Genomic DNA, 26,226 nt, shown 5'->3' with positions numbered 1-26,226 from the left:
CTCCTATTTCAGCAATTTTTTTAGACATTTTTACTGCTGCTATGTTTTTTGTTTCCATACAACCAGTGTCTGCCAATTTAGTTCAGGGATGAACTGTGTGCAAAAGTTTCACATACTGCAATTTTGCGGTAACACTGGTATTTTATTAAAATGTTCTCTTTATCTTGTTTCTGTAACAGATGTACAATGATCCACACATACTGTACAGTGTATCAGTTCCTGCTGAGAAATCCGTCTAAATGTGCCATAGGTTTTTGTTGCCAAAATGAAAGATGTGGGATGTTCTTTTTTTTTTTCCCCTCTGGCTTTAATCTTTGAGCAAAAAAACACTGTTATATGAAGATGAAGCCTCTGGTGGTTATAGCAATACTGGGAGTTCTGTTAGAAAATGTGCAGAGCTCCCCAACCTTTTACTACAGAGGGTGGCTAAGATTATTAAGAGAAGGTGACAGCTGTGGAAAATGTGACTTAAACCTTTGCTCCAAAACTATGAAGTGTCCTGCTAGGACAGTGTTGGATATGTGTGGCTGCTGCCCAGAGTGTGGTAATGTGGAAGGACAGATCTGTGATTTGGACCATAGCAATCGTTTTTATGGCAAGTGTGGAGAAAATCTGGAATGCAGATTAGAAGTTCATAATAACAAATTTGGGGAGATCCCTGAACCCCAATGCATTTGTAAATATCAGGAAAGCATATGTGGCTCCGATGGGATGACATTTGAAAATATCTGCCAGTTCAACGAGATATGTTCAAGAAAACAAAACAACCTTACTCTGAAGCACAAAGGACCATGTGAAGCAGGTACATTTCAACCTCTTCGCTGCCATTGGTAGAGCTTTAGCTAAACTTAACAGTCACTTTAAAACAGCAAAGATATTCATGTCACGCGGCAGTATCACCTGTCAAGAATATTTTTTCTCTTACAAAAAAGAGCATGTTAGGTAATACATGTGTAAATACGGAACCAAAACATAATTTGCTCTTGTTGTGAGCATGTACGATTGGTTTAAAGTTTATTTTATTACTATTAATGGCTAAATTTACTTTTGAAAGGGACAATTTTAAATAAAAAGCGTGAATTCCTGTGCAACAGTATGCAGACTTAGAGATCAGCCAAATTTAAAATTGCTTGATTTATGAAACTGCATTTACCTGTAATGTGTAGACACCTTATTAATGACACAAAAGGGAATCAAGTTTAAATTAAGACAGGACTAAAATACAGAAATCTGATTGGTCTAAAACTATGATGTGTATCTTCTCTCTCTAACTGCAATATCAATGTTCTAGGTATATTCTATATATTACTACTAAACAGAGCAATGCAATTAATATCTCTGAGTCAGTAAAGGGGTTCAAACATTTGGTTCATATTCATGTCCCTTTCTTTCAATATATATGTTTTGTTTGATATGAAATCATTATTGGTTGTCCATTAATCAATTTATAACCCTGAAATAAAAAATAGGAATATAATATATGGTAGTATACAAAAATATAACCCTAATAAGATTGTGGTGAAATTAGCAATTATACAAACAACCATACATATTTATTTTTTATATTTTATTATTTTTTTCATAATCACAGTATTTATGTTTATTTGTAAACAATAGAAGAAATGATTGTCGATCTAGGGCATATTTATTTTTAATGTTTGCTTAGCAAACATCTTACTGGAAATTTAACACTTGCTAGTTGCAAGGGCTGAGAATATTAAAATAATTTTTGCGTGTAGCCAGACATCTTTGATTCTGCCAGGGGAAGCTGAAGATTCAGGCAGTGGGAATCCTCGCTGTGGGTGGTACCGTTTGGAAGTAATGAAACACCTGTAGCGATGCAGGGGAAGTTGTGGCTGTCAGTTGCACTGAAGCCGAGGCTGCGGCAAATTGGAATCTGGCTACAGTACATCTGTATTTGTTGCTTGCAACACATTTTTTAATGCAGACAGGTGAATAATTACTTTAATTTCACATGTTGTTGTCTCTTGCGGATATTGCCATATTTAGTTATTATAATCATCAAGTTTACATTTTGAAGTATGTATGTGTATATAAAAGATCTCCAAGTGGACAGTACTTTAGTCTTAGAATGTCTAAATATAGTGAAGTTGTTCATGTTCCAATTCTTTCAAATTTAATCTCTGTAATGAAATAGTACTGTGAGAAAATAGACAAGGCACACATAATTAGATTGTAAGCTGTATGTCACAGGGACTTATTGTGGCTGCAAATTTCTATGTACAGCACTCTGTACACAGCCAGTGCTGCATAAGAACATTTTATAATTAATATTACTATTTATGTAAGTATGTCTTTATTTATGTAGCGCCATTATGTACATAGCGCATCACAGCAGTAATACACGTGACAATTATATAAATAACAAATAATACAAATAACACAAAATGGGAAGAAGTGCTTCAGGCATAAAAGTAACATTTAGGAAAAGGAGTCCCTGCTCCGAAGAGTTTACAATCGAATTGGTAGGTAGAAAGAACATGCAAAGACAGTAGGAGGGTGTTCTGGTAAGTGTGTCTGCAAAGGGCCAAGGTTTATGTATGAGGTGTAAAGAATCAGCCACGGAGCTACCCAAGGTGGGTCTTAAAGGTGGATAGAGAGGGTGCTATTCGAATATTGAGGGGAAGGGCATTCCAGAGGTGTGGGGCAGTCAGTGAGAAATGGTTAAGGCGGGAGAGCACTTTAGTTACAAAAGGGGTAGAGAGAAGACATCCTTGAGCAGAACACAAGAGTCGGGATGGTGTGTAGCGAAAAATTAGGGCTGAGATGTAAGGAGAAGCAGCAGAGTGTAAAGCTTTAAAAGTGCAGAGGAGAATTGAGTGTGTGATACAGGATTTGATAGGAATCCAGGAGAGGGATTTCAGCATGGGAGATGCTGAGACAGATTTAGGAAAGAGTAGAGTGATTCTGGCAGCAGCATATAGGATAGGGGAGACAGGTGAGAGGCAGGAATGCCTGACAACAGGTGGTTACAGTAATTGAGATGGGAAAGAATGAGGACCTGTGTCAGAGTTTTAGCAGTCGAGCAACAGATGAAAGGGCGTATCTTTGTAATATTGTGGAGGAAAAAATGACAGGTTTTAGCTAGCTTTTGAATGTGATAGGAAAATTTGAGAGAGGAGACGAGTGTGACCCCTAGGCAGTGTGCTTGTGCTACTGGGTGTATGATAGTACTTCCAACAGTAATGTGGAAAGAGGTAGTAGGGCCAGGTTTGGGAGGAAATATGAGGAGCTCCATTTTTGACATGTTAAGTTTAAGTTGGCAGACGGCCATCCAGGATGATGTAGTGGAGAGACATTCAGAAACTTTGGTCGGTACAGCAGGTGTAAGGTCAGTGGTTGAAAATGAAATTTGTGTTTCATCAGCATAGAGGTGATATTGGAATCCACGAGATGTGATTAATGTCACCTAGAGAGAGTATGAAAAGAGAAGAGGTCCCAGGACAGAGCCCTGGGGTAACCCTACAGAGAGATCGATGGAGGAGAAGGTGTTGTCAAAAGAGACACTGAAAGTACGATAGGAGAGGTAAGAGGAGATCCAGGATAGAGCTTTGTTATGAATACCAAGAGTATAGAGAATGTGGTCCACAGTATCAAAGGCTGCAGAGAGGTCGAGTAATATGAGCAAAGTGTAATGACCTCTGTCTTTGGTAGTATGGAGGTCATTAGTTATTTAATTGAGGGCTGTTTCAGTGTAGTGAGCAGTGTGGAAGACAGATTGTAGCGGGTCTAGGAGAGAATAGGTGTTGAGAAAATGGAGCAAGCAAGAGAATACAAGACATTATTGAAAATATCACTTTATATTAATATGTTACTCTTTATTCCATACTTGATTATAGATGGTTAACATTAAATTACCTCACAATTCAATACTTTTAAATAGGGCTGACTGGAAACAGTGTAATTGACATAATTATACAGTCACTATGAATGGTCTAAAGAGTTTACAATCTTTTTGATGTGCCTGAGGCACAAGAGAAAAAAGGATCTTTCCCAGGTTTAGACATCTGGCACTGGTTCTAACACTTGATTCTCTGATTTCCAAGACCAGACCATTTCTATTATGCCACTTATTTTTATATACTTAAAAGTTATGCAACATAAAATGATGGGTACTTAATTTGTTTCTGATATGTAACATAGCAGATAGGGTTAAAAAGCATGTGTCTATTGAATAAAATCATCCCAGACTTCTCACTGGATCAATATTCTACCTATGTTTTATTTGTTTAGTAAATTGCTGTATACCAGTTTAATCTAAGAGGAATCCTTTATTAAATGTATCTGTCATCAAAGTCTCTAAAGTTACTAAGTTCCAAATTGTCATTGCCCTTACTGTATAAAATAGTTCTTCCTTTCATACAGTAGCTGAGAAACATTGTTTACCCACAAAAGAACCCATGTTAATTGTACAACCATTGGGGTGAAAAACTCCAGTGCAAGATCATTGTACTGTATTGACCCTTGTAATTTAAATAAAATAAAAAATAAAGCCCTAATGACATACCTGGCACATCATGGGCTTGGGCATGACAGAGGCCCTTATAACGTACCAGGTGCGTCATAGGTACGTTCTCATATTTTTTAACCATCTGGAACCTGAGCATGTCAAGTGATTGCTCCAGGAGCAATGGCAGGATACAGAAGAGCCAGAGGTCCAGTTGCACTGTTGTGTCGCTGGACAACCAGCACTATAAAGGCTAAGCAAGACCTTTCACCCCTTTACCTATTTAGTGGAGAAGGAAAATGTTATCAAATAATGCAGATAATCCCTGTTATAATGCTGTATGGGGGATTCATAGAGGCATTCCAAAATACTCATTGGAGCCAAGCACCTTAATATGATGACACTTAGTGGAGTAAAAAGGATGTAGTTTGCAATACTGCACAATCAAGCTTGTAGTGCTTGATATACTGCATAGCTCAATCTAGCCAATATTATGGTGATAAGGTTTCTGATCAATATACTGAAAGGAGAAAATAGAATCAAGGGAACTTGATACTGTATATTTTCTGTTATTAGAAAACTTAAATAACTAACTGAAATTCTTCTCATTAGAACTACTATATCATTATGCAAGATGAGAAAATAGTTACATTTAGTGGTTGGTATATCTAAGTCAGTGTTTTTCAACCATGGCTCCTATGAATCCTTGGGTTGCATCCATAAAGTGGACCATGCAATTTTGAGGTCATTTAAAAATTATACCACATACAGATTAATTTACAATGTACCTGATCTCAGACGTGCTATTAGAGAGGGTTGGGGTTCCTTAAAATGCATCTGATCTCAGACGTGCCATTAGAGAGGTTTGGGGTTCCTTACAATTAATCTGATCTCTGACGTTATTAGAGAGGGTTGGGGTTCCTTACAATGCATCTGATCTCAGACGCGCTATTAAAAAGGGCTGGGGTTTTGCAGAATTTCACAATATAATTACATGGTTCCGTAACTTAAAAAGGGTTAGAAACCATAGATCTAAGATGGGATACCTTTTGCCAGATATCATAAAATATTACTGCTGCGGCACAGTTTATTCGAGCATTTGCCCGTTCTGTGCCGCAGCAGTAGCCTGGCGCGCGCCCGAGTGTGACGGGCGCACGCCGAAGCAGCGGAAGAGCGCCCTCCGATCGGGGCGCTCTCCCTACCGCTGCCGGGTCCGCCGGGTCCCCCGGAAACCCCTGCCGCTGTCCCGCGATCGCGGGACACCAGGGCTCCCTCGGGGAGCCCCTGGACACGCGTGCAGGGGGCGCACGCTCCCGATGACGCGTGACCGCGCGTCTATGACGCGCGGCACGCCGAGGGGCGGCCACTAGCAAGCCGGGAGATTTCCCGGCTTGCGGTACCGACCACACTTCAATAAAGTGTGTCGGTAGTGTATGTAGTCTTGATTAGTCCCAGATTCACATATCTAAAGACGAAACCTATATAGTCCTCTAAACTATACATTCATCTATTCATGTATGCTGGTGTAATAAATTGAATTACAGCTTGAAATAATGCAATACAGGATCATAAACTTGAAGCAGTTATGAAATAAAAAAAATGGATTTAAGAGTTTGGCCCAGAGGTAATCATGTGTGATTAAGTGAAAGGCACAATAAAGAGAAAAAGAGGATAAATTAAGAACAAGAATGGATCTGGACAATAAAGCATGTTTTTTTTATACAGTACTTAACATTTTCATTTAAGGAATAGTAAAGGAAAAATAAAGATTCTTTTTGCCAGGAACTATTAAAAATGTTTGAATGTCTCATAAAGTGGTCCGTAAAATTTAGTAAGGATTAAAAATGAGCAAAAATGTAATCACAATTGTGTGGAGTGTTGGTTTCGCAAATCAAAATTTGATGCTTTAATCTATACCCTGAAATACTTTAAGGCAGAAGAGCGATAGAGCCGCCTGTAATGCATGTTGAGACATTCCTACGGTATGAACACACCTGAGTAAATCAGCTAGTTTAAATATGCATGTATGCTTATTTCACAGGTCTCAGGTGTCTATTTGGAGATATACAAGTAAATTGGCCATACATGGTAGGCAAAGGTTTGGTAAGCATGGAAATTATAACAAAAAATAAAATAAAATATATATATATATATATATATTTTATTTTATTTTTTGTATATATATATATATCATAGAAAAAGAACAAAAAGCACTCCGTAATAATAGTCACTGGTGTGGGTGCAGATCCTATAATGAAGAATAATCAATATGATACCGTTTGGAAACGAAATCAGCAGGCAGCACTCCAGAATTGAACAAACAAGTGTATTGAAAAAATAAACACAAAACCAACGTTTCGGTCCACGAATGCGACCTTTGTCAAGGTGGTACGCAATACACTTGTTTGTTCAATTCTGGAGTGCTGCCTGCTGATTTCGTTTTGATTTTGGTTTTATATATATATATATATATATATATATATTCATGTAGAGGTATCAGTACCGTGTTAGCCGAGCTTCAATAATCAAAAAATAAATAGATGATACCAGTCTGTGGCTAACGAAATGCTTTTATTTGTGCGAGCTTTCGAGATACACTGATCTCTTCTTCCGGCGAAGTTACAATGAATGAAGCAAGCAAAAGCTATACTATAAACAGTGTCTATTGGAATGTTATCTGTGCTGGTCCTTCCCCCGGTGTGGATGTGTTTTATGGCTGGAGGTGTCAAAAGGTTCCTGAAAGCAAGTGATGAAAGAGTGTGTATGTGTATCAGTGTGAATTAACATGAATGGAGAGCCCACAGTATATACAGTGCTTTACAAAAGGTGTGTGTGGAGTGGGAGCGGATATAAATGGTGTGGGTGGGTGTGGAAATGTGAGAGTTAGTAGCATAACTAAAAGTGTGTGTGGATACTATGTGGTCCCTATTTTTCCATCCCTATACACCAATAGGTGCTTTCCGGAACCTTTTGACACCTCCAGCCATAAAACACATCCACACCGGGGGAAGGACCAGCACAGATAACATTCCAATAGACACTGTTTATAGTATAGCTTTTGCTTGCTTCATTCATTGTAACATCGCCGGAAGAAGAGATCAGTGTATCTCGAAAGCTCGCACAAATAAAAGCATTTCGTTAGCCACAGAACGGTATCATCTATTTATTTTTTGATTATATATATATATATATATATATATATATATATATATATATATATATATATATATATATTAAAGAACATATATAGTAGCGCCAAAGTGATAACAGTGAATAATTACACAAACTATAAGGTGTATATGCAAACAAGGGGAAAAAATTATATATATATATAAAAAAATATTAAAGAAGGTTTATAGAACCCAGTCCTTCAGAAAAAGGAGAAAGTCGCCTTGGAGAAACGAAACGCGTAAGGGAGCGCTGTTACGCTGTACGCAGTGACATCACGCCAGGACGTCGCCGCGCATGCGCACGGATACACTATCGAGTGCGGGACATTTTGCGACTACCAGCAACAGCACATCAGTTTCTACGGGACTTTTGTGATGACATCATATGCCCTGGAGTTCATCCACGTGCTGCTGTCTGCCTACACCACTGATTGCCATTCAGGTTGTGGATTCCAGATGCAGAACTACCAGCTGGGCGGTGATTATATTCACAAATGCTTGTTTTAATCTATCCTTGTGAGTGCAATTCTCCCCCCCCCCCAACCCCCCACCTTCCCCTTCCTTCCACCATTAAATGTACTTTTTACGCGATGGGGCGTGTGCTCTCTCTTCTTTTCTTCATATATATATATATATATATATATATATATATATATATATATATATATGACAAACAGAAAAAGAAAGCAGCGCCTCTAATTATGGTTAATCCAGTATTTGTGTATAAACTTACTATAAATAATAATATTATATCAACACAGTGTTAACTAATAATAGTGAATACCTTAAATATTTAAATCTAGCACAAATATATATAAAAAAAACTGTAAACCATATAAAGAATAATACATATAACTAAATGACAACATATATAGGAAAAGGAAAAAAAAAAGTGATAAACCAGTCCTCAGAATAGTTCCAATGAAAATGTGGGTGCTGGTGTAGAGGGTCTCCGGCTGCTCTCAATATGGACAAACCACGTCCACAGGGAATCTAAAAGGAAAAAAGGAGGAGAGAGCACACGCCCATAGCGTAAAATTGTATATTTAATGAGGGGAAGGGGAGGAGGGGGTTAAAAATGCACTTACAAAAGTACAATAAAATCAAGCATTGCCTGATATAATCACCACCATCCGGTTAGTACTGCATCATCTAGGGGCAATCCCAGTCTTCAAGTATAAAGGATCGACGTCCCAGCAGGTATCCAGGGCAGGTAATGCTGTGTAAGAGTCCTGGAAAGTGGCTCCGTATTGTTAAAGCCTCTGTAGCACTCGCGCATGGATCAGTCTGCTCCAGGTGATGACGTCAGTGTCAATGCGTCCGACGTGATGACGCTCCCTCTATATATATATATATATACATGCATACACACACTCTATATATCTGTAGAGTATATTTCAGGAAAACGAACAGGCTAAACAGATGGTACAGATGACCAAAGCTAATTTAAGAGGAATTAGTGAGGGAGATTGGTTGACAAGGCTTGCCAAATGTCCACCTTGTCACTGCATGCTCAACTACTAGTCATTCCTGCTGAGTTGCTTCTGGAACAAAGTTTTGTATGCATCTTGCAAATTTTTAAATTAGACAAGTTGAAGAAGATTGTAAGCATGCCTACAAACACATTTCAGGAGAATAAAAAATATATATCCACAAGGTGGTGCCAGAGTATTATGAATGCTGTACACATTGCTATATATTGACTGATGTGCAGCTTCCTGATCAATCCAGTTTATGGGCCCTGCTGCCATTAAAGCTTTTATGATGTTTAATAAGGACTTCTCTGTGCATATAATTTATATAAATTCATAATTATTTAACTGCAATGGGATTTTTTTTTTAAGAAATGTATCTTTTTGTTCAAAAATCCCTTTTTGTATTTTTGCTTTAGCTTACTCATGTAATTATAGAACAAGGAAAAACCTGGGCGCTCCCTGGTGAAATTCTAGAACAGGGGAAATATAGCAATGAGTGTTACAACCTTATAAACAAAGGTCCCCTCAGGTTCGTCTTCTCGTCCTATGGCTCTGACCCCAATAGGATCCTTATCCAGGATCCTTATTTGTATAGGGATATAGAGAGAAAAGGGGGAGCACAGGTTGAAGAATTTGGGGTATGTATAGTATCTAAATAGATATTGGTGGGTGTGCTTGAAAGATATATCAAATCACTTACACGGCCTTGTGTAAATGCTCTCACAGCAAGGTTTCGTTGCGGTTTTCTTTTCTTTATGTTCCCTTGGTTGGTTTCTTTCTTCTTTTCAGGGCTTGGTTTTCTTCCTGGATTTCTTCAACAGTCCTCAACTTCCAGTGAGGATGTCCCCCTCGGAGTGAACAGATTTAAAGACAATTGTTAGAGGAGAATACAGACGATATATTATAATGTCCAATGCTTTCAACTCTAAAAATATACAAAAGCAGTAAATGCTGCAAGCACTCACACAGGCAAGTGTGAGTGCAATCCTAGGGGAAGGTATCTTTTTATCCAATGAGGTCTTCACACGTGGTGACCTATAGGTGTAATCAAGGTCTGGTATGTAATAATAGATACAGATCAAATGATACTCACACGGCCTTGTGTGAGTAAATGCACATCAAGGTGTCTTTAACTTGGATATTTACTTTCTTCTTTTCAGGTCTTAATCTTCTTCCTGGTTTTCTTCAGCGGTCCTCAGCTCCCAGTGAGGATGTCCCCCTCGGAGTGAACAGATTTAAAAACAATTGTTAGTGGAAAAATATAAACGGGATTCTGTGATACTCCACTAGAAAAACCCAAACAGATATGCAAAAGCAGCAAATGCTGCAGGCACTCACAGTGGCAAGTGTGAGTGCAATCCTAGGGGAAGGTATCTTTTTCTCTGATGGTGTCTTTGCACCTGGTGACTCGTAAGGGTAATGGTGGTTTGGTATATAGTAATCTGTATAAATTAAAATAATACTCACACGGCCTTGTGTGAGTGAATGCACATCAAGGTGTCTTTAACTCCTTTGTAGTACTGGTAGTGCTGGATTCCAAGTGGGGAAGTGTAAGCAGATGGCCCCTCCTTGGTGTGAATATGAATTGGAACAATGTCACGGTTCTGGTGGACTACAATAAATTTTTTATTGTTAAAAACTCTAAAAACTAAACAAATATATAAAACAATGAAAATGCATAAAAAGAAATAGAAAAAGCAGCCCGTCGGTAGGATGTAGCTCGTGGATCTCGTGGCACGCAGCTAACTTGCTCCGCGTCCGGATATAGTGCTGCCTCCTCTCTGATCCACTCCTTGACGGTGGCTGTGTTGGATCAAAATTGCTTAGTGGTGAGAGCAACGCGTTTCGACCCTTTCTGGTCTTCCTCAGGCTCCGTAGTTTGGGGTTAAGGTTTGTGGCAAGTATTTATGTAAATGTTAGCCAATCCCCATTCTACTTTAAGCAATGTCCTCGGTTAATGTCTTTTCTTCAATTAAAGCTAATGAGTGCTGTGTACTGCACTCCATTATCTGCTATGATATAACGCAGTAAATAAATATATAATTAAACGCATATACTGTTTAAAACCACGTACATAAATACATTTAGACGTAATCTAGAATAGAAATATAGTTTATAACTAACTTAAAAGACAATTAATAACGTGACCTACCTATAGTGAGTGATTATGTGTGATATTTCATAATAAAACAAATAAATGTGTATAATTTATTAAGATGCATGAATGATTGTTAAATGCTAATTATGCCTAGTGTAAAACTTGGATTAAATTCCGTGGGTGATTAATGTGCATGTAATGTTTCAAAGGTGATTTTGTAAATGATTAAATAAACAAATATTGTTATACATTGTGATTAATAAACATATATATAAGACAGTGCAATTTAGTGTCTGTGTTCCCTATTATACATATTCTAAAGTGTTGAATAAGGTTTAGTGAGTAAATATGCGCTTATTTGCACACTGATTTTTGATTAATATTAATAATAAGAATAGTAAAAATCAAAATATATTTTCACATATAGTAGGTAATAATTTATATTAATATTGTAGCCTTTTGATATACAAAGTTTAGTACCATGGGTGTACAAACTTTAAACAAATGTCTTAAAATGGTATCTTATATAAGTATAAATACATTTCTATATATACTTCCGTATAGATTCGTGCTGTACAATAGCCTGAAGCACCAAATGTTATATTAAACTAGATAGTGCAGTTTTTATTGCTATATGAAGCCTTTAGAATGTATTGTATCATATATTTTAAAATATAGTCATAAAATAATTTATTTCACATATGCTAGAAGGTAATATCGCATGAACTATTTATGCAAATGTGGTAACCTTATTATATACAAAGTTTAATATAGTGTACAAACTTTAAACAAATATATTAAAAGAGTGTCTAATACAAAATAAAAAAATAAAAATATATATTCTTATATACTTCTGTATAATACATTCGTGCTGTAAACTAAAGCACCAAATGTTGTGTTAAAATAGCTATTGCAGTCTTTTATACTGCTACATGAAGCCTTACGCATGTATTATGTCATGTCATTTCACAGCAAGATAGTGCATAAACTTAAAACATACAATTTTACAGTGCAGTTTCAACTTATATATTAAAAAATGAAGTATTTTGGTTTGGTATCATAAGTGGGTCATATCTGTAAAAAAAGATCAGAAATGATAATGGTGAATTCACATGTGTGATATTCCATATTGACATTACTTTCAAGAAATTGTCAAATTAGTGCGAAAAACACCATATTGTGATTTTTGTTGTGCACTATGCATATAGTATTAATTGTGATGTATAAGGAGACAAGGGGGGGGGGTGAGTGGGAAAGATTTGAGAAAAAGATCGAGGAGAGACGGAGGATACTGGAACTTATATAAACGACCCCAGGTCTATGTCTATATTCAGACCTTTTGGGGTCAAAGTTTTTAGTTTATATATCCAGTAAGTTTCTCTTTGACAGAGTTTCTTTAGTCTGTCTCCGCCTCTCCAATGGAGGTCCACCCTTTCTATTCCCTTGAATGTTAGGCCTTCTGGGTTTCCTTCATGGTGTAAACTGAAGTGTCTAGAGACGCTGTGTGTTAACACCTGCTTTCGAATGTTGCCCATGTGCTCCAAGATGCGTACCCTCAGTGGTCTTGAGGTACGTCCTACATATTGGAGACCACATGGGCAGGTAAGCAGGTAACTAAAAGAGGAGGCTATAACACATATAACCAACCAAACAATGTGGTAAAACCACAGGAGGAGCTAGGATCTCAAGTAGAGACAAAACACAGGGATAAAACAAACACTTTTATCCACAAACGAATGAATTGGAGGCTTACAGGATCCAAAAGGATAAACAGCATAGGGAGTATATGATCTTCCGATCGCTTCACATCACCGATCACTGCTGCTGCTGCGCGCCACCCGACTGTGTCTCGAACAGCCGTCACGTCACTTCCGGAATTCCGGCCGGTTGGAGATGACGTCACGGGCTCAACGTTCTCTCTCTCTCAGTCTCAGGGTCACACTCAACGCGTTTCGACGCTCTAAAATGACGTCTTCATCAGGAGTGCTTGTGACCTGCTCTAGGGGTCTTTTTATACCCACTGGAACTTTACTATTAACCCCTCCTCCAAAAGGTTAACTGTTTAAAACACCCTAGCTTTTGGGCAGCTATCATATCTATCCCATATATCTAGGTGCGGTTTTAAGTGCAAGAAATTTTATATAATTCATAAAATATTCTAATAAAAAGATTCTCTCTTTAAATACATAAGAGAGGAATCATAGTAGGATTATACATACAATTTTATTATTATACACAAAAATCAATAATCAATAAAACATTATAGTATTAAAATTAATTTTAACTAATTTCTATCTTTAAGGAACGACGATTGATGTATCTTGAAAGACATGAAACAAAGAGTATTTAGGTGAAGAAACTTAAGGAAACAGGAATCACATAACTCATATGTCAAAATACCCAAAAGACTGTACACATATACAGAGCAGATAGTAACGAAATCAATATAAAATATATAAAAATTATTAGTAAAAATATATATAGTTATTAACATATTTTAAAACATTTTTACAATTTTATAGAGAAAGAAAAACTTTAATTAAAACATTAAAATTATCTTATAAAAAGGCACCCAATTCAAAATCGACATTTATGCCCTGAGGAATTAAAGTTTTCAATGAAAAAATCCAAAAGCTTTCTCGTTTTTTAAGTGCTGTGTTCCTATCCCCACCTCTCCAATGGGGCAGTACATGCTCAAGGACAGTAAACCTCAGGCCAGATGGGTCGCCATTGTGTTTTAAAATAAAATGATGGGATAAAAAGTGGGTCGTTACCCCCCTTCTAATATTACCCACATGTTCTAAAACACGTGTCCTTATGGGCCGAGTGGTTTGACCCACATATTGTAGCCCACAAGGACATTGTATTAGATAAATAACATGGTCAGATTTGCATGTGGTATGTTGCTTAATTTGGAATTGTTGTTTTGAAATATTAGACATAAAACCAAATTTATCATCTGCTCTGTATTTACATGCTGTGCATGTTGTGCATCCAAAAAAGCCCTTAATTTGTGGCAACCACCTGTTATTATTATTTTTAATCTTAGGTAATGCACTCGGTGCTAGTCTATTTTTCAAGGTATTGGCTTTCTTAAAAATTACCATCGGTTGGTCTGGAACTATGTCACCCAATATTGAGTCATTTTTAATAATATGCCAATATTTCCGAACTATTTTTGTTATCCTCTCTGACTGCCTATTGTAGTTCGTTATAAACGTAAAATCAAAGTTCTTTTTAGGCTTCATTTTCACATTTTCAAGCAGAAGATTCTTTCTTTCCAGAACCTCCACCTTTTCTACTGCATCTTTGATGATCTTATTTTCATACTTTTTTCTTTAAATCTGTCCTGCAGGAAAAGAGACTGTTCATGGAAAGTTTTGTCATCCGAACAGTTTCTTCTAATGCGCCTTAGTTGTCCATATGGCACATTTTTTAACCAGTTGGGATGGTGACAACTATGGGGAGATATATAATTATTTATATCCACCTCCTTAAAGAAGGTCTGAGTACTGATTAATCCACCATCAATGATGACAGTTATATCAAGGAAATTAACCCTTTCCCGACTATATTCGCAGGTGAATTTTAAGTTCAGGGTATTATCATTTAGATAGTGGATAAATCTAATCAGACTCTCCTCATCTCCTCTCCATATAAAGAAAATATCGTCAATGTAGCGCCGCCACAGGCACAGGTCATCACCCAGCTCTGCAATGGACCAAATATAGTCCTCTTCCCATGCTCCCATGAGAAGGTTTGCATAGCTGGGTGCAAATTTCGTGCCCATGGCGGTGCCACATTTCTGAAGATAATAAGTTCCCTCAAATGAAAAATAATTGTGTTCAAGAATGTACTTGATCCCATCCAAGATGAAATTGGCCTGTTCATGGGGCATAGTGGAATCTCTCGACAGGGCTCTATCTATAGCCTCATGCCCATCTCTGTGGCTGATGCACGTGTATAGAGAGGTTACATCACACGTAGCCAGAAACCACCCATCTTCCCATGTCTGACCTCCCAGAAAACTCAAGATATCCGTCGTATCTTTCAGATACGACGGCAGTTTCTTTACATATGTCTGCAAGTATGTATCTATGTAAGCAGATAGGTTAGAGGTCAGAGAGTCAATCCCAGCTATGATGGGTCTCCCAGGGGGTTTAGTAAGGCTTTTATGCAATTTGGGGAGGTAGTAGAAAATTGGTCTGATAGGGTGTTCTTTATATAGGAACTTATATTCACTATCATTAATTATTTCCTCAGCCTTGCCTTTATCCAACAGTACTTTTATTTCTTTTTGGAATTCCACTGTGGGATCTTTTTTTAGAGGAATGTATGTATTCACATCACCCAAAATCCTGTTGGATTCCCTGATGTAGTCTTCTCTATTAATAATGGCAACTCCTCCCCCTTTATCAGCCTGTTTTATTACCACACTTGTGTCATCTTGGAAATTTTTTAAAGCTTCTCTCTCACTTTTATTTAGATTATTAGCAAATTTGTCCTCTGATAATACTAATTTTTCAAAATCTCTCTGTACAAGTTGAGTGAATACATCTAAATTCTTCCCTTTCATGTGTTTGGGGTAGAAGGTGGATGGCAATTTTAAACCTGAATGTATCAATTTGGGTGTATCCTCAGATTGTGATTCATTTTGTTTTATTTTAGAATTTTCCATAGTTCTTAATTCTACATCCTTTTGTCTAAAGAATCTTTTGATCGTGAGTTTCCTTAGAAATCTCTGGGCGTCTATAAAGAGGCCGAAACTGCTTGGTCCTGCAGTAGGGGTGAACTTCAAACCCCTTGAGATGACTGATTGTTCAGATTGGGATAATACTTTAGAGCTTAGGTTAAAGATATTATTCACCTTTTGCTCTTTTTGAGGTGTTTCTTTTGTCCCTCTTCCCCGTTTTCTTCGTTCCTTCCTCTTTTTTCCCTTTCCGAGGAGGGGTCAGCCACAGAGATGGGCATGAGGCTATAGATAGAGCCCTGTCGAGAGATTCCACTATGCCCCATGAACAGGTCAATTTCATCTTGGATGGGATCAAGTACATTCTTGAACACAATTATTTTTCATTTGAGGGAACTTATTATCTTCAGAAATGTGGCACCGCCATGGGCACGAAATTTGCACCCAGCTATGCAAACCTTCTCATGGGAGCATGGGAAGAGGACTATATTTGGTCCATTGCAGAGCTGGGTGATGACCTGTGCCTGTGGCGGCGCTACATTGACGATATTTTCTTTATATGGAGAGGAGATGAGGAGAGTCTGATTAGATTTATCCACTATCTAAATGATAATACCCTGAACTTAAAATTCACCTGCGAATATAGTCGGGAAAGGGTTAATTTCCTTGATATAACTGTCATCATTGATGGTGGATTAATCAGTACTCAGACCTTCTTTAAGGAGGTGGATATAAATAATTATATATCTCCCCATAGTTGTCACCATCCCAATTGGTTAAAAAATGTGCCATATGGACAACTAAGGCGCATTAGAAGAAACTGTTCGGATGACAAAACTTTCCATGAACAGTCTCTTTTCCTGCAGGACAGATTTAAAGAAAAAAAGTATGAAAATAAGATCATCAAAGATGCAGTAGAAAAGGTGGAGGTTCTGGAAAGAAAGAATCTTCTGCTTGAAAATGTGAAAATGAAGCCTAAAAAGAACTTTGATTTTACGTTTATAACGAACTACAATAGGCAGTCAGAGAGGATAACAAAAATAGTTCGGAAATATTGGCATATTATTAAAAATGACTCAATATTGGGTGACATAGTCCCCGTCCAACCGATGGTAATTTTTAAGAAAGCCAATACCTTGAAAAATAGACTAGCACCGAGTGCATTACCTAAGATTAAAAATAATAATAACAGGTGGTTGCCACAAATTAAGGGCTTTTTTGGATGCACAACATGCACAGCATGTAAATACAGAGCAGATGATAAATTTGGTTTTATGTCTAATATTTCAAAACAACAATTCCAAATTAAGCAACATACCACATGCAAATCTGACCATGTTATTTATCTAATACAATGTCCTTGTGGGCTACAATATGTGGGTCAAACCACTCGGCCCATAAGGACACGTGTTTTAGAACATGTGGGTAATATTAGAAGGGGGGTAACGACCCACTTTTTATCCCATCATTTTATTTTAAAACACAATGGCGACCCATCTGGCCTGAGGTTTACTGTCCTTGAGCATGTACTGCCCCATTGGAGAGGTGGGGATAGGAACACAGCACTTAAAAAACGAGAAAGCTTTTGGATTTTTTCATTGAAAACTTTAATTCCTCAGGGCTTAAATGTCGATTTTGAATTGGGTGCCTTTTTATAAGATAATTTTAATGTTTTAATTAAAGTTTTTCTTTCTCTATAAAATTGTAAAAATGTTTTAAAATATGTTAATAACTATATATATTTTTACTAATAATTTTTATATATTTTATATTGATTTCGTTACTATCTGCTCTGTATATGTGTACAGTCTTTTGGGTATTTTGACATATGAGTTATGTGATTCCTGTTTCCTTAAGTTTCTTCACCTAAATACTCTTTGTTTCATGTCTTTCAAGATACATCAATCGTCGTTCCTTAAAGATAGAAATTAGTTAAAATTAATTTTAATACTATAATGTTTTATTGATTATTGATTTTTGTGTATAATAATAAAATTGCATGTATAATCCTACTATGATTCCTCTCTTATGTATTTAAAGAGAGAATCTTTTTATTAGAATATTTTATGAATTATATAAAATTTCTTGCACTTAAAACCGCACCTAGATATATGGGATAGATATGATAGCTGCCCAAAAGCTAGGGTGTTTTAAACAGTTAACCTTTTGGAGGAGGGGTTAATAGTAAAGTTCCAGTGGGTATAAAAAGACCCCTAGAGCAGGTCACAAGCACTCCTGATGAAGACGTCATTTTAGAGCGTCGAAACGCGTTGAGTGTGACCCTGAGACTGAGAGAGAGAGAACGTTGAGCCCGTGACGTCATCTCCAACCGGCCGGAATTCCGGAAGTGCCGTGACGGCTGTTCGAGACACAGTCGGGTGGCGCGCAGCAGCAGCAGTGATCGGTGATGTGAAGTGATCGGAAGATCATATACTCCCTATGCTGTTTATCCTTTTGGATCCTGTAAGCCTCCAATTCATTCGTTTGTGGATAAAAGTGTTTGTTTTATCCCTGTGTTTTGTCTCTACTTGAGATCCTAGCTCCTCCTGTGGTTTTACCACATTGTTTGGTTGGTTATATGTGTTATAGCCTCCTCTTTTAGTTTTCTAAGTTTCTTAGAAACCACTTCATTGTGCTAACAATATCACACTATGTAGATTTTGTTTTTATTTTAAGGTGCAACCGCTCCCCTGGTTTTTCCTGTGCATACTGTTTCTGGACCTTGAAACAGTCCATCTAAGGGTTTGAGTGATTTATTGTACCCATACTTGCACTTGTTGATTTTTAGCTTATTATCACATTGCACTTTTGTATATCATATATATATACTATTCACTTTAATAATTTTAGTATTAGAGCGCCATCTACTGTTTGTTTGCTATAGGTAAGCAGGTAAACAACATAATCTGTTCGGCAACTGATTGCTTGTTTAATTTTAAATTCTTCTTTTGTTATATGTGAATTAAAAGCTACCTTGTCGCCCTTCATTACCTGTTTACATGCCTTACAACTAATGCAGTTAAAGAAACCTATCGGGGGGGTAGCCAATTTTGACTATTTTCTTTTATTTCTTTTCGGAATGTGCTTGGCGCTAATTGTGCTTTAATGCAAGGGGCCTTTCTGAAAATTACTTTTGAGATTGGTGGGATATGTCCCTTTAAAATGGGGTTCATTTCTACGACGTGCCAGTGTTTTTGTACAATCTTTTTGACTTTGGCAGCATCAGAACTGTAGGTGGTAATGAATGCTGTAGAGAAGGGGGTGTCAGTTCGTTTAATGGTTGGTTTTAGCAAAGTCTCCCTTGTGATCAAGTTGATTTGATCAACTGCTTTATTTAACAACTGGTGTTCATAACCTCTTTCCAGAAATCTATCTTGTAGTGTATTTGACTGTTCTTTGAAAACCTCTATGTCAGAGCAATTCCTCTTAATCCTCCTAAATTGGCCGTGGGGGATGTTGCTAAGCCATCTTGGGTGATGGCAACTTGAAGTTAGTAGAAAATTGTTTGCATCTGTTTTCTTAAAATAGGTTTTTGTTTTGATTTCGCTATTTTCCACATAAATAGTGAGGTCTAAAAAGTTGATAGTGTTAAAACTGTATTCTGACGTGAATTCCAAATTTACTGTATTGTCATTTATGTATCTAATGAACCCCAAACTACTAATCCTGAGGAAGAGCAGAAAGGGTCGAATTGCGTTGCTCTCACCACTAAGCAATTTTGATCCAACACAGCCACCGTCAAGGAGTGGATCAGAGAGGAGGCAGCACTATATCCGGACGCGGAGCAAGTTAGCTGCGTGCCACGAGATCCACGAGCTACATCCTACCGACGGGCTGCTTTTTCTATTTCTTTTTATGCATTTTCATTGTTTTATATATTTGTTTAGTTTTTAGAGTTTTTAACAATAAAAAATTTATTGTAGTCCACCAGAACCGTGACATTGTTCCAATTCATATTCACACCAAGGAGGGGCCATCTGCTTACACTTCCCCACTTGGAATCCAGCACTTGCATTCACTCACACAAGGCCGTGTGAGTATTATTTTAATTTATACAGATTACTATATACCAAACCACCATTACCCTTACGAGTCACCAGGTGCAAAGACACCATCAGAGAAAAAGATACCTTCCCCTAGGATTGCACTCACACTTGCCACTGTGAGTGCCTGCAGCATTTGCTGCTTTTGCATATCTGTTTGGGTTTTTCTAGTGGAGTATCACAGAATCCCGTTTATATTTTTCCACTAACAATTGTTTTTAAATCTGTTCACTCCGAGGGGGACATCCTCACTGGGAGCTGAGGACCGCTGAAGAAAACCAGGAAGAAGATTAAGACCTGAAAAGAAGAAAGAAAATATCCAAGTTAAAGACACCTTGATGTGCATTTACTCACACAAGGCCGTGTGAGTATCATTTGATCTGTATCTATTATTACATACCAGACCTTGATTACACCTATAGGTCACCACGTGTGAAGACCTCATTGGATAAAAAGATACCTTCCCCTAGGATTGCACTCACACTTGCCCGTGTGAGTGCTTGCAGCATTTACTGCTTTTGTATATTTTTAGAGTTGAAAGCATTGGACATTATAATATATTGTCTGTATTCTCCTCTAACAATTGTCTTTAAATCTGTTCACTCCGAGGGGGACATCCTCACTGGAAGTTGAGGAGTGTTGAAGAAATCCAGGAAGAAAACCAAGCCCTGAAAAGAAGAAAGAAATCAACCAAGGGAACATAAAGAAAAGAAAACCGCAACGAAACCTTGCTGTGAGAGCATTTACACAAGGCCGTGTAAGTGATTTGATATATCTTTCAAGCACACCCACCAATATCTATTTAGATACTATACATACCCCAAATTCTTCAACCTGTGCTCCCCCTTTTCTCTCTATATCCCTATACAAATAAGGATCCTGGATAAGGATCCTATTGGGGTCAGAGCCATAGGACGAGAAGACGAACCTGAAGGGACCTTTGTTTATAAGGTTGTAACACTCATTGCTATATTTCCCCTGTTCTAGAATTTCACCAGGGAGCGCCTGGGTTTTTCCTTGTTCCATAGTCTCATTTTATCCACACCACCTGAGGCCGCACCCATCTATATATGTGATAGACCGTATAATACGTAGTCTACACATATTCACTTGTATATCTATCCCAAACACTCCACCACATCTCCTCTATAAACATTGAACATGGAAATGGAGGCCACTGATACGATTATCAGTGTATTTGAAAAAAGACTCCTAAGAGGAAAGGACATGGAGAGTAGGATGAAAAACACAGAAGTAAAAGAAGAATAAGATATCATAGATGAGGAGTTTGATCTATTAGATAAATTGCTTAAGAAGGAGACTAGAAAGATTCTAGATAAAGAATATCTGGAGGAGTACCTAGGGGTAAATAGGATCCCAAGGGGCCTTAGAACAAGTAAAAAACCATCTTTCGATCTCGAGGAGATAGAATATACGGTCGCTTGGGAAAATATCCTTGACACATGTGGGAGAGACCTGATGAAACTCCTAATAGAACATCACAAACAATCTTTAGAGAAGATAGACGAAGAAGTAAATGCCATAAAAATTAAACTAGAACCCCATATGGGACATCAAACGTTCCTTGACAGAAATAAGAAACTGTCGGACGAAATTGATGCCTTGGAGAAAAACCTGGAAATTAACAAAAACATTAAATTCCAGAGAGATAAGGCAGATTATGAAGAGGGCCTCAATAAAAAATGGGATAAAAGTGGGTATAAGAATTATGATAGATCTAGAGATGAAAGTACCCACACACCAGGGAGATACAGGACACACTCTAGAGATGCCTATAAAAAGAAAGCCAATAAAGATATGAACTCACCAACGATCCCTATTCCACCACCACCACTCCCCCTCCCTCAAACCAAAAAAGATAAAGAAGAAATCAGTAAAGGGGATAGGGAGAAGAAAGAGCAAGACAGAACAACATCCTATCACCATAGACCCTATCACCCAGGGAGGTAAAATCACCCAAGAGGGGGAGATAGAAGATTCGAATATGGAGATAGGAGTTACCATCAAAGAAGGGATAATCGCAGTCAAGAAAGGCATAGGGACTGGGAATGGAGAAATTATCATGAGAGGGATTATAGACGGGAAAGAGAAGATAGAATAGATCCACCAGAGAGGAGAGATGAAAGAGAGGGATACAGAGATACTGTAGGCGAGAAAGATCAAGACCTAAAGATAGAGAAAGAGAGAGCAGGAGATACGCTAGTAGATCCCCAATCAGAAGCCCGGTATGGGAAAGAATAAAACAAAACACTGGTGTAGCTTTTTTAGAACAAAGCCCTCCACACCCCACAGTAACAAAGAACCGGTACGACCCACTGATAGACATAAACACAGAGGAGAGACACCTAGGGAAAAGAGAAAGAGAGGAAAAAGAGGCAGAAGGAGGAAACAAAAAGAAACTAATGAAGTAAAGGGAGTCTTTAATATCAGTAAAAAAATACTCACTAAAAATCAACTAAGTGTAATAGTTGGGGCCTGAATTTTGCGCCCACTACCAAAGCAAGCGGTTTCAATACATTTTTAGACGCTAATAAATTCCTCAGACAATTGACTATGAAAGATTCTTTCTCAATAAAGATGCCCAGAGTAGGGAAGTATTAGGGGCATGCCAAACTACATCACCAACAGAAAATCCAGAGACCAATTTCGTACACTCAGAATTGAGAGAGAAATCCAATTTTAACCCAAGCAACAGCAAGGGACATTTTTTAGAGGTTTATCATCAACTTATTTTGGAGGATCTAGAGAAACTAACAGAGCAAAAGAAACACTCTAGGGACAACCTCAGTAAGGAAGAAAAAGAAGCTCTTAAGATATTAACAGAGGATAGATCCATCACTATCAAGCCAGCCGATAAAGGTGGAGGCGTGGTAGTGATGGACACGGATTATTATCTACATGAAGCAGGACAAATTTTGGGGGACGATAAAACATATCAAAAATTAAACAGAGACCCAACCCCAAACCATAAACGAGAATTAGATGAAATACTCAACAGGGGGAAAACTATTGGTATATTGACCAAGAAAGAATGGGGATATATTCACAGAGACAAACCCATCTTACCCATTTTTTATTTTTTACCCAAGATACACAAATGTTTGGAGGCACCCCCAGGAAGACCGATTATATCGGGTATCGGCTCCCTTACACAGAATCTATCCGAATATCTAGATTTCTTCCTCCAGAAGTATGCTATTAAGGGCAGATCATACCTTAAAGACACAATGCAAGATCTGAACATATTGGGGGAGATAAAATGGCAGAATGGCTTTATGCTGGCCACGTGTGATGTTAAATCTCTATATACGTGCATCCATCACTCGGATGGTATCAGGGCGATCGACAATATTATCTCAAAAGACACCACTATCAGGGATGAACAACGAACCTTTATACTAGATAGCATTAACTTCATTTTGAAACACAATGTATTCTGGTTCAATGATGAAATATTCCTCCAGCTATGTGGCACTGCGATGGGGACCAAGTTTGCACCCAGTTTTGCAAACATTTTTATGGCAGATTGGGAAGAAACGACAATTTGGTCCACCCACCCCTTCAGTGCAAACTTGGTCTCATGGCATCGCTACATAGACGACGTCTTGTTCATATGGAAAGGGAGTGAAGAGGACCTGAAAGAGTTCATTAGATACATAAATGGCAATACAGTACATTTGGAATTCACCTCAGAATACAGTTTTAACACTATCAACTTTTTAGACCTCACTATTTATGTGGAAAATAGCGAAATCAAAACAAAAACCTATTTTAAGAAAACAGATGCAAACAATTTTCTACTAACTGCAAGTTGCCATCACCCAAGATGGCTTAGCAACATCCCCCACGGCCAATTTAGGAGGATTAAGAGGAATTGCTCTGACATAGAGGTTTTCAAAGAACAGTCAAATACACTACAAGATAGATTTCTGGAAAGAGGTTATGAACACCAGTTGTTAAATAAAGCAGTTGATCAAATCAACTTGATCCCAAGGGAGACTTTGCTAAAACCAACCATTAAACGAACTGACACCCCCTTCTCTACAGCATTCATTACCACCTACAGTTCTGATGCTGCCAAAGTCAAAAAGATTGTACAAAAACACTGGCACGTCGTAGAAATGGACCCAATTTTAAAGGGACATATCCCACCAATCCCAAAAGTAATTTTCAGAAAGGCCCCTTGCATTAAAGCACAATTAGCGCCAAGCACATTCCGAAAAGAAATAAAAGAAAATAGTCAAAATTGGCTACCCCCCCGATAGGTTTTTTAACTGCATTAGTTGTAAGGCCTGTAAACAGGTAATGAAGGGCGACAAGGTAGCTTTTAATTCACATATAACAAAAGAAGAATTTAAAATTAAACAAGCAATCAGTTGCCGAACAGATTATGTTGTTTACCTGCTTACCTGCCCATGTGGTCTCCAATATGTAGGACGTACCTCAAGACCACTGAGGGTACGCATCTTGGAGCACATGGGCAACATTCGAAAGCAGGTGTTAACACACAGCGTCTCTAGACACTTCAGTTTACACCATGAAGGAAACCCAGAAGGCCTAACATTCAAGAGAATAGAAAGGGTGGACCTCCATTGGAGAGGCGGAGACAGACTAAAGAAACTCTGTCAAAGAGAAACATACTGGATATATAAACTAAAAACTTTGACCCCAAAAGGTCTGAATATAGACATAGACCTGGGGTCGTTTATATAAGTTCCAGTATCCTCCGTCTCTCCTCGATCTTTTTCTCAAATCTTTCCCACTCACCCCCCCCCCCCTTGTCTCCTTATACATCACAATTAATACTATATGCATAGTGCACAACAAAAATCACAATATGGTGTTTTTCGCACTAATTTGACAATTTCTTGAAAGTAATGTCAATATGGAATATCACACATGTGAATTCACCATTATCATTTCTGATCTTTTTTACAGATATGACCCACTTATGATACCAAACCAAAATACTTCATTTTTTAATATATAAGTTGAAACTGCACTGTAAAATTGTATGTTTTAAGTTTATGCACTATCTTGCTGTGAAATGACATGACATAATACATGCGTAAGGCTTCATGTAGCAGTATAAAAGACTGCAATAGCTATTTTAACACAACATTTGGTGCTTTAGTTTACAGCACGAATGTATTATACAGAAGTATATAAGAATATATATTTTTATTTTTTTATTTTGTATTAGACACTCTTTTAATATATTTGTTTAAAGTTTGTACACTATATTAAACTTTGTATATAATAAGGTTACCATTTGCATAAATAGTTCATGCGATATTACCTTCTAGCATATGTGAAATAAATTATTTTATGACTATATTTTTAAAATATATGATACAATACATTCTAAAGGCTTCATATAGCAATAAAAACTGCACTATCTAGTTTAATATAACATTTGGTGCTTCAGGCTATTGTACAGCACGAATCTATACGGAAGTATATATAGAAATGTATTTATACTTATATAAGATACCATTTTAAGACATTTGTTTAAAGTTTGTACACCCATGGTACTAAACTTTGTATATCAAAAGGCTACAATATTAATATAAATTATTACCTACTATATGTGAAAATATATTTTGATTTTTACTATTATTAATATTAATCAAAAATCAGTGTGCAAATAAGCGCATATTTACTCACTAAACCTTATTCAACACTTTAGAATATGTATAATAGGGAACACAGACACTAAATTGCACTGTCTTATATATATGTTTATTAATCACAATGTATAACAATATTTGTTTATTTAATCATTTACAAAATCACCTTTGAAACATTACATGCACATTAATCACCCACGGAATTTAATCCAAGTTTTACACTAGGCATAATTAGCATTTAACAATCATTCATGCATCTTAATAAATTATACACATTTATTTGTTTTATTATGAAATATCACACATAATCACTCACTATAGGTAGGTCACGTTATTAATTGTCTTTTAAGTTAGTTATAAACTATATTTCTATTCTAGATTACGTCTACTGTAAATGTATTTATGTACATGGTTTTAAACAGTATATGCGTTTAATTATATATTTATTTACTGCGTTATATCACAGCAGATAATGGAGTGCAGTACACAGCACTCATTAGCTTTAATTGAAGAAAAGACATTAACCGAGGACATTGCTTAAAGTAGAATGGGGATTGGCTAACATTTACATAAATACTTGCCACGAACCTTAACCCCAAACTACGGAGCCTGAGGAAGACCAGAAAGGGTC

At 37.2% G+C, this 26,226-nt stretch overlaps 1 protein-coding gene across 1 annotated transcript in view; it reads left to right on the top strand.

The window, feature by feature from the left end:
• The first annotated feature begins 353 nt into the window (after positions 1–353).
• LOC142495752 (kazal-type serine protease inhibitor domain-containing protein 1-like) overlaps positions 354–26,226 on the top strand; it is a 118,294-nt gene continuing 92,421 nt past the window's right edge. Inside the window, exon 1 of the mRNA XM_075601660.1 lies at positions 354–802. Coding sequence (XP_075457775.1) covers positions 490–802 — 313 coding nt within the window. The 5' untranslated portion in view covers positions 354–489. The remainder of the gene's footprint in view (positions 803–26,226) is intronic.

This window comes from Ascaphus truei, chromosome 5 (assembly GCF_040206685.1).
Source record: "Ascaphus truei isolate aAscTru1 chromosome 5, aAscTru1.hap1, whole genome shotgun sequence".
Classification (NCBI taxonomy): domain Eukaryota; kingdom Metazoa; phylum Chordata; class Amphibia; order Anura; family Ascaphidae; genus Ascaphus; species Ascaphus truei.
Note: the sequence above shows the minus strand (reverse complement) of the source record. Positions and strands in the feature narration are given on the sequence as shown.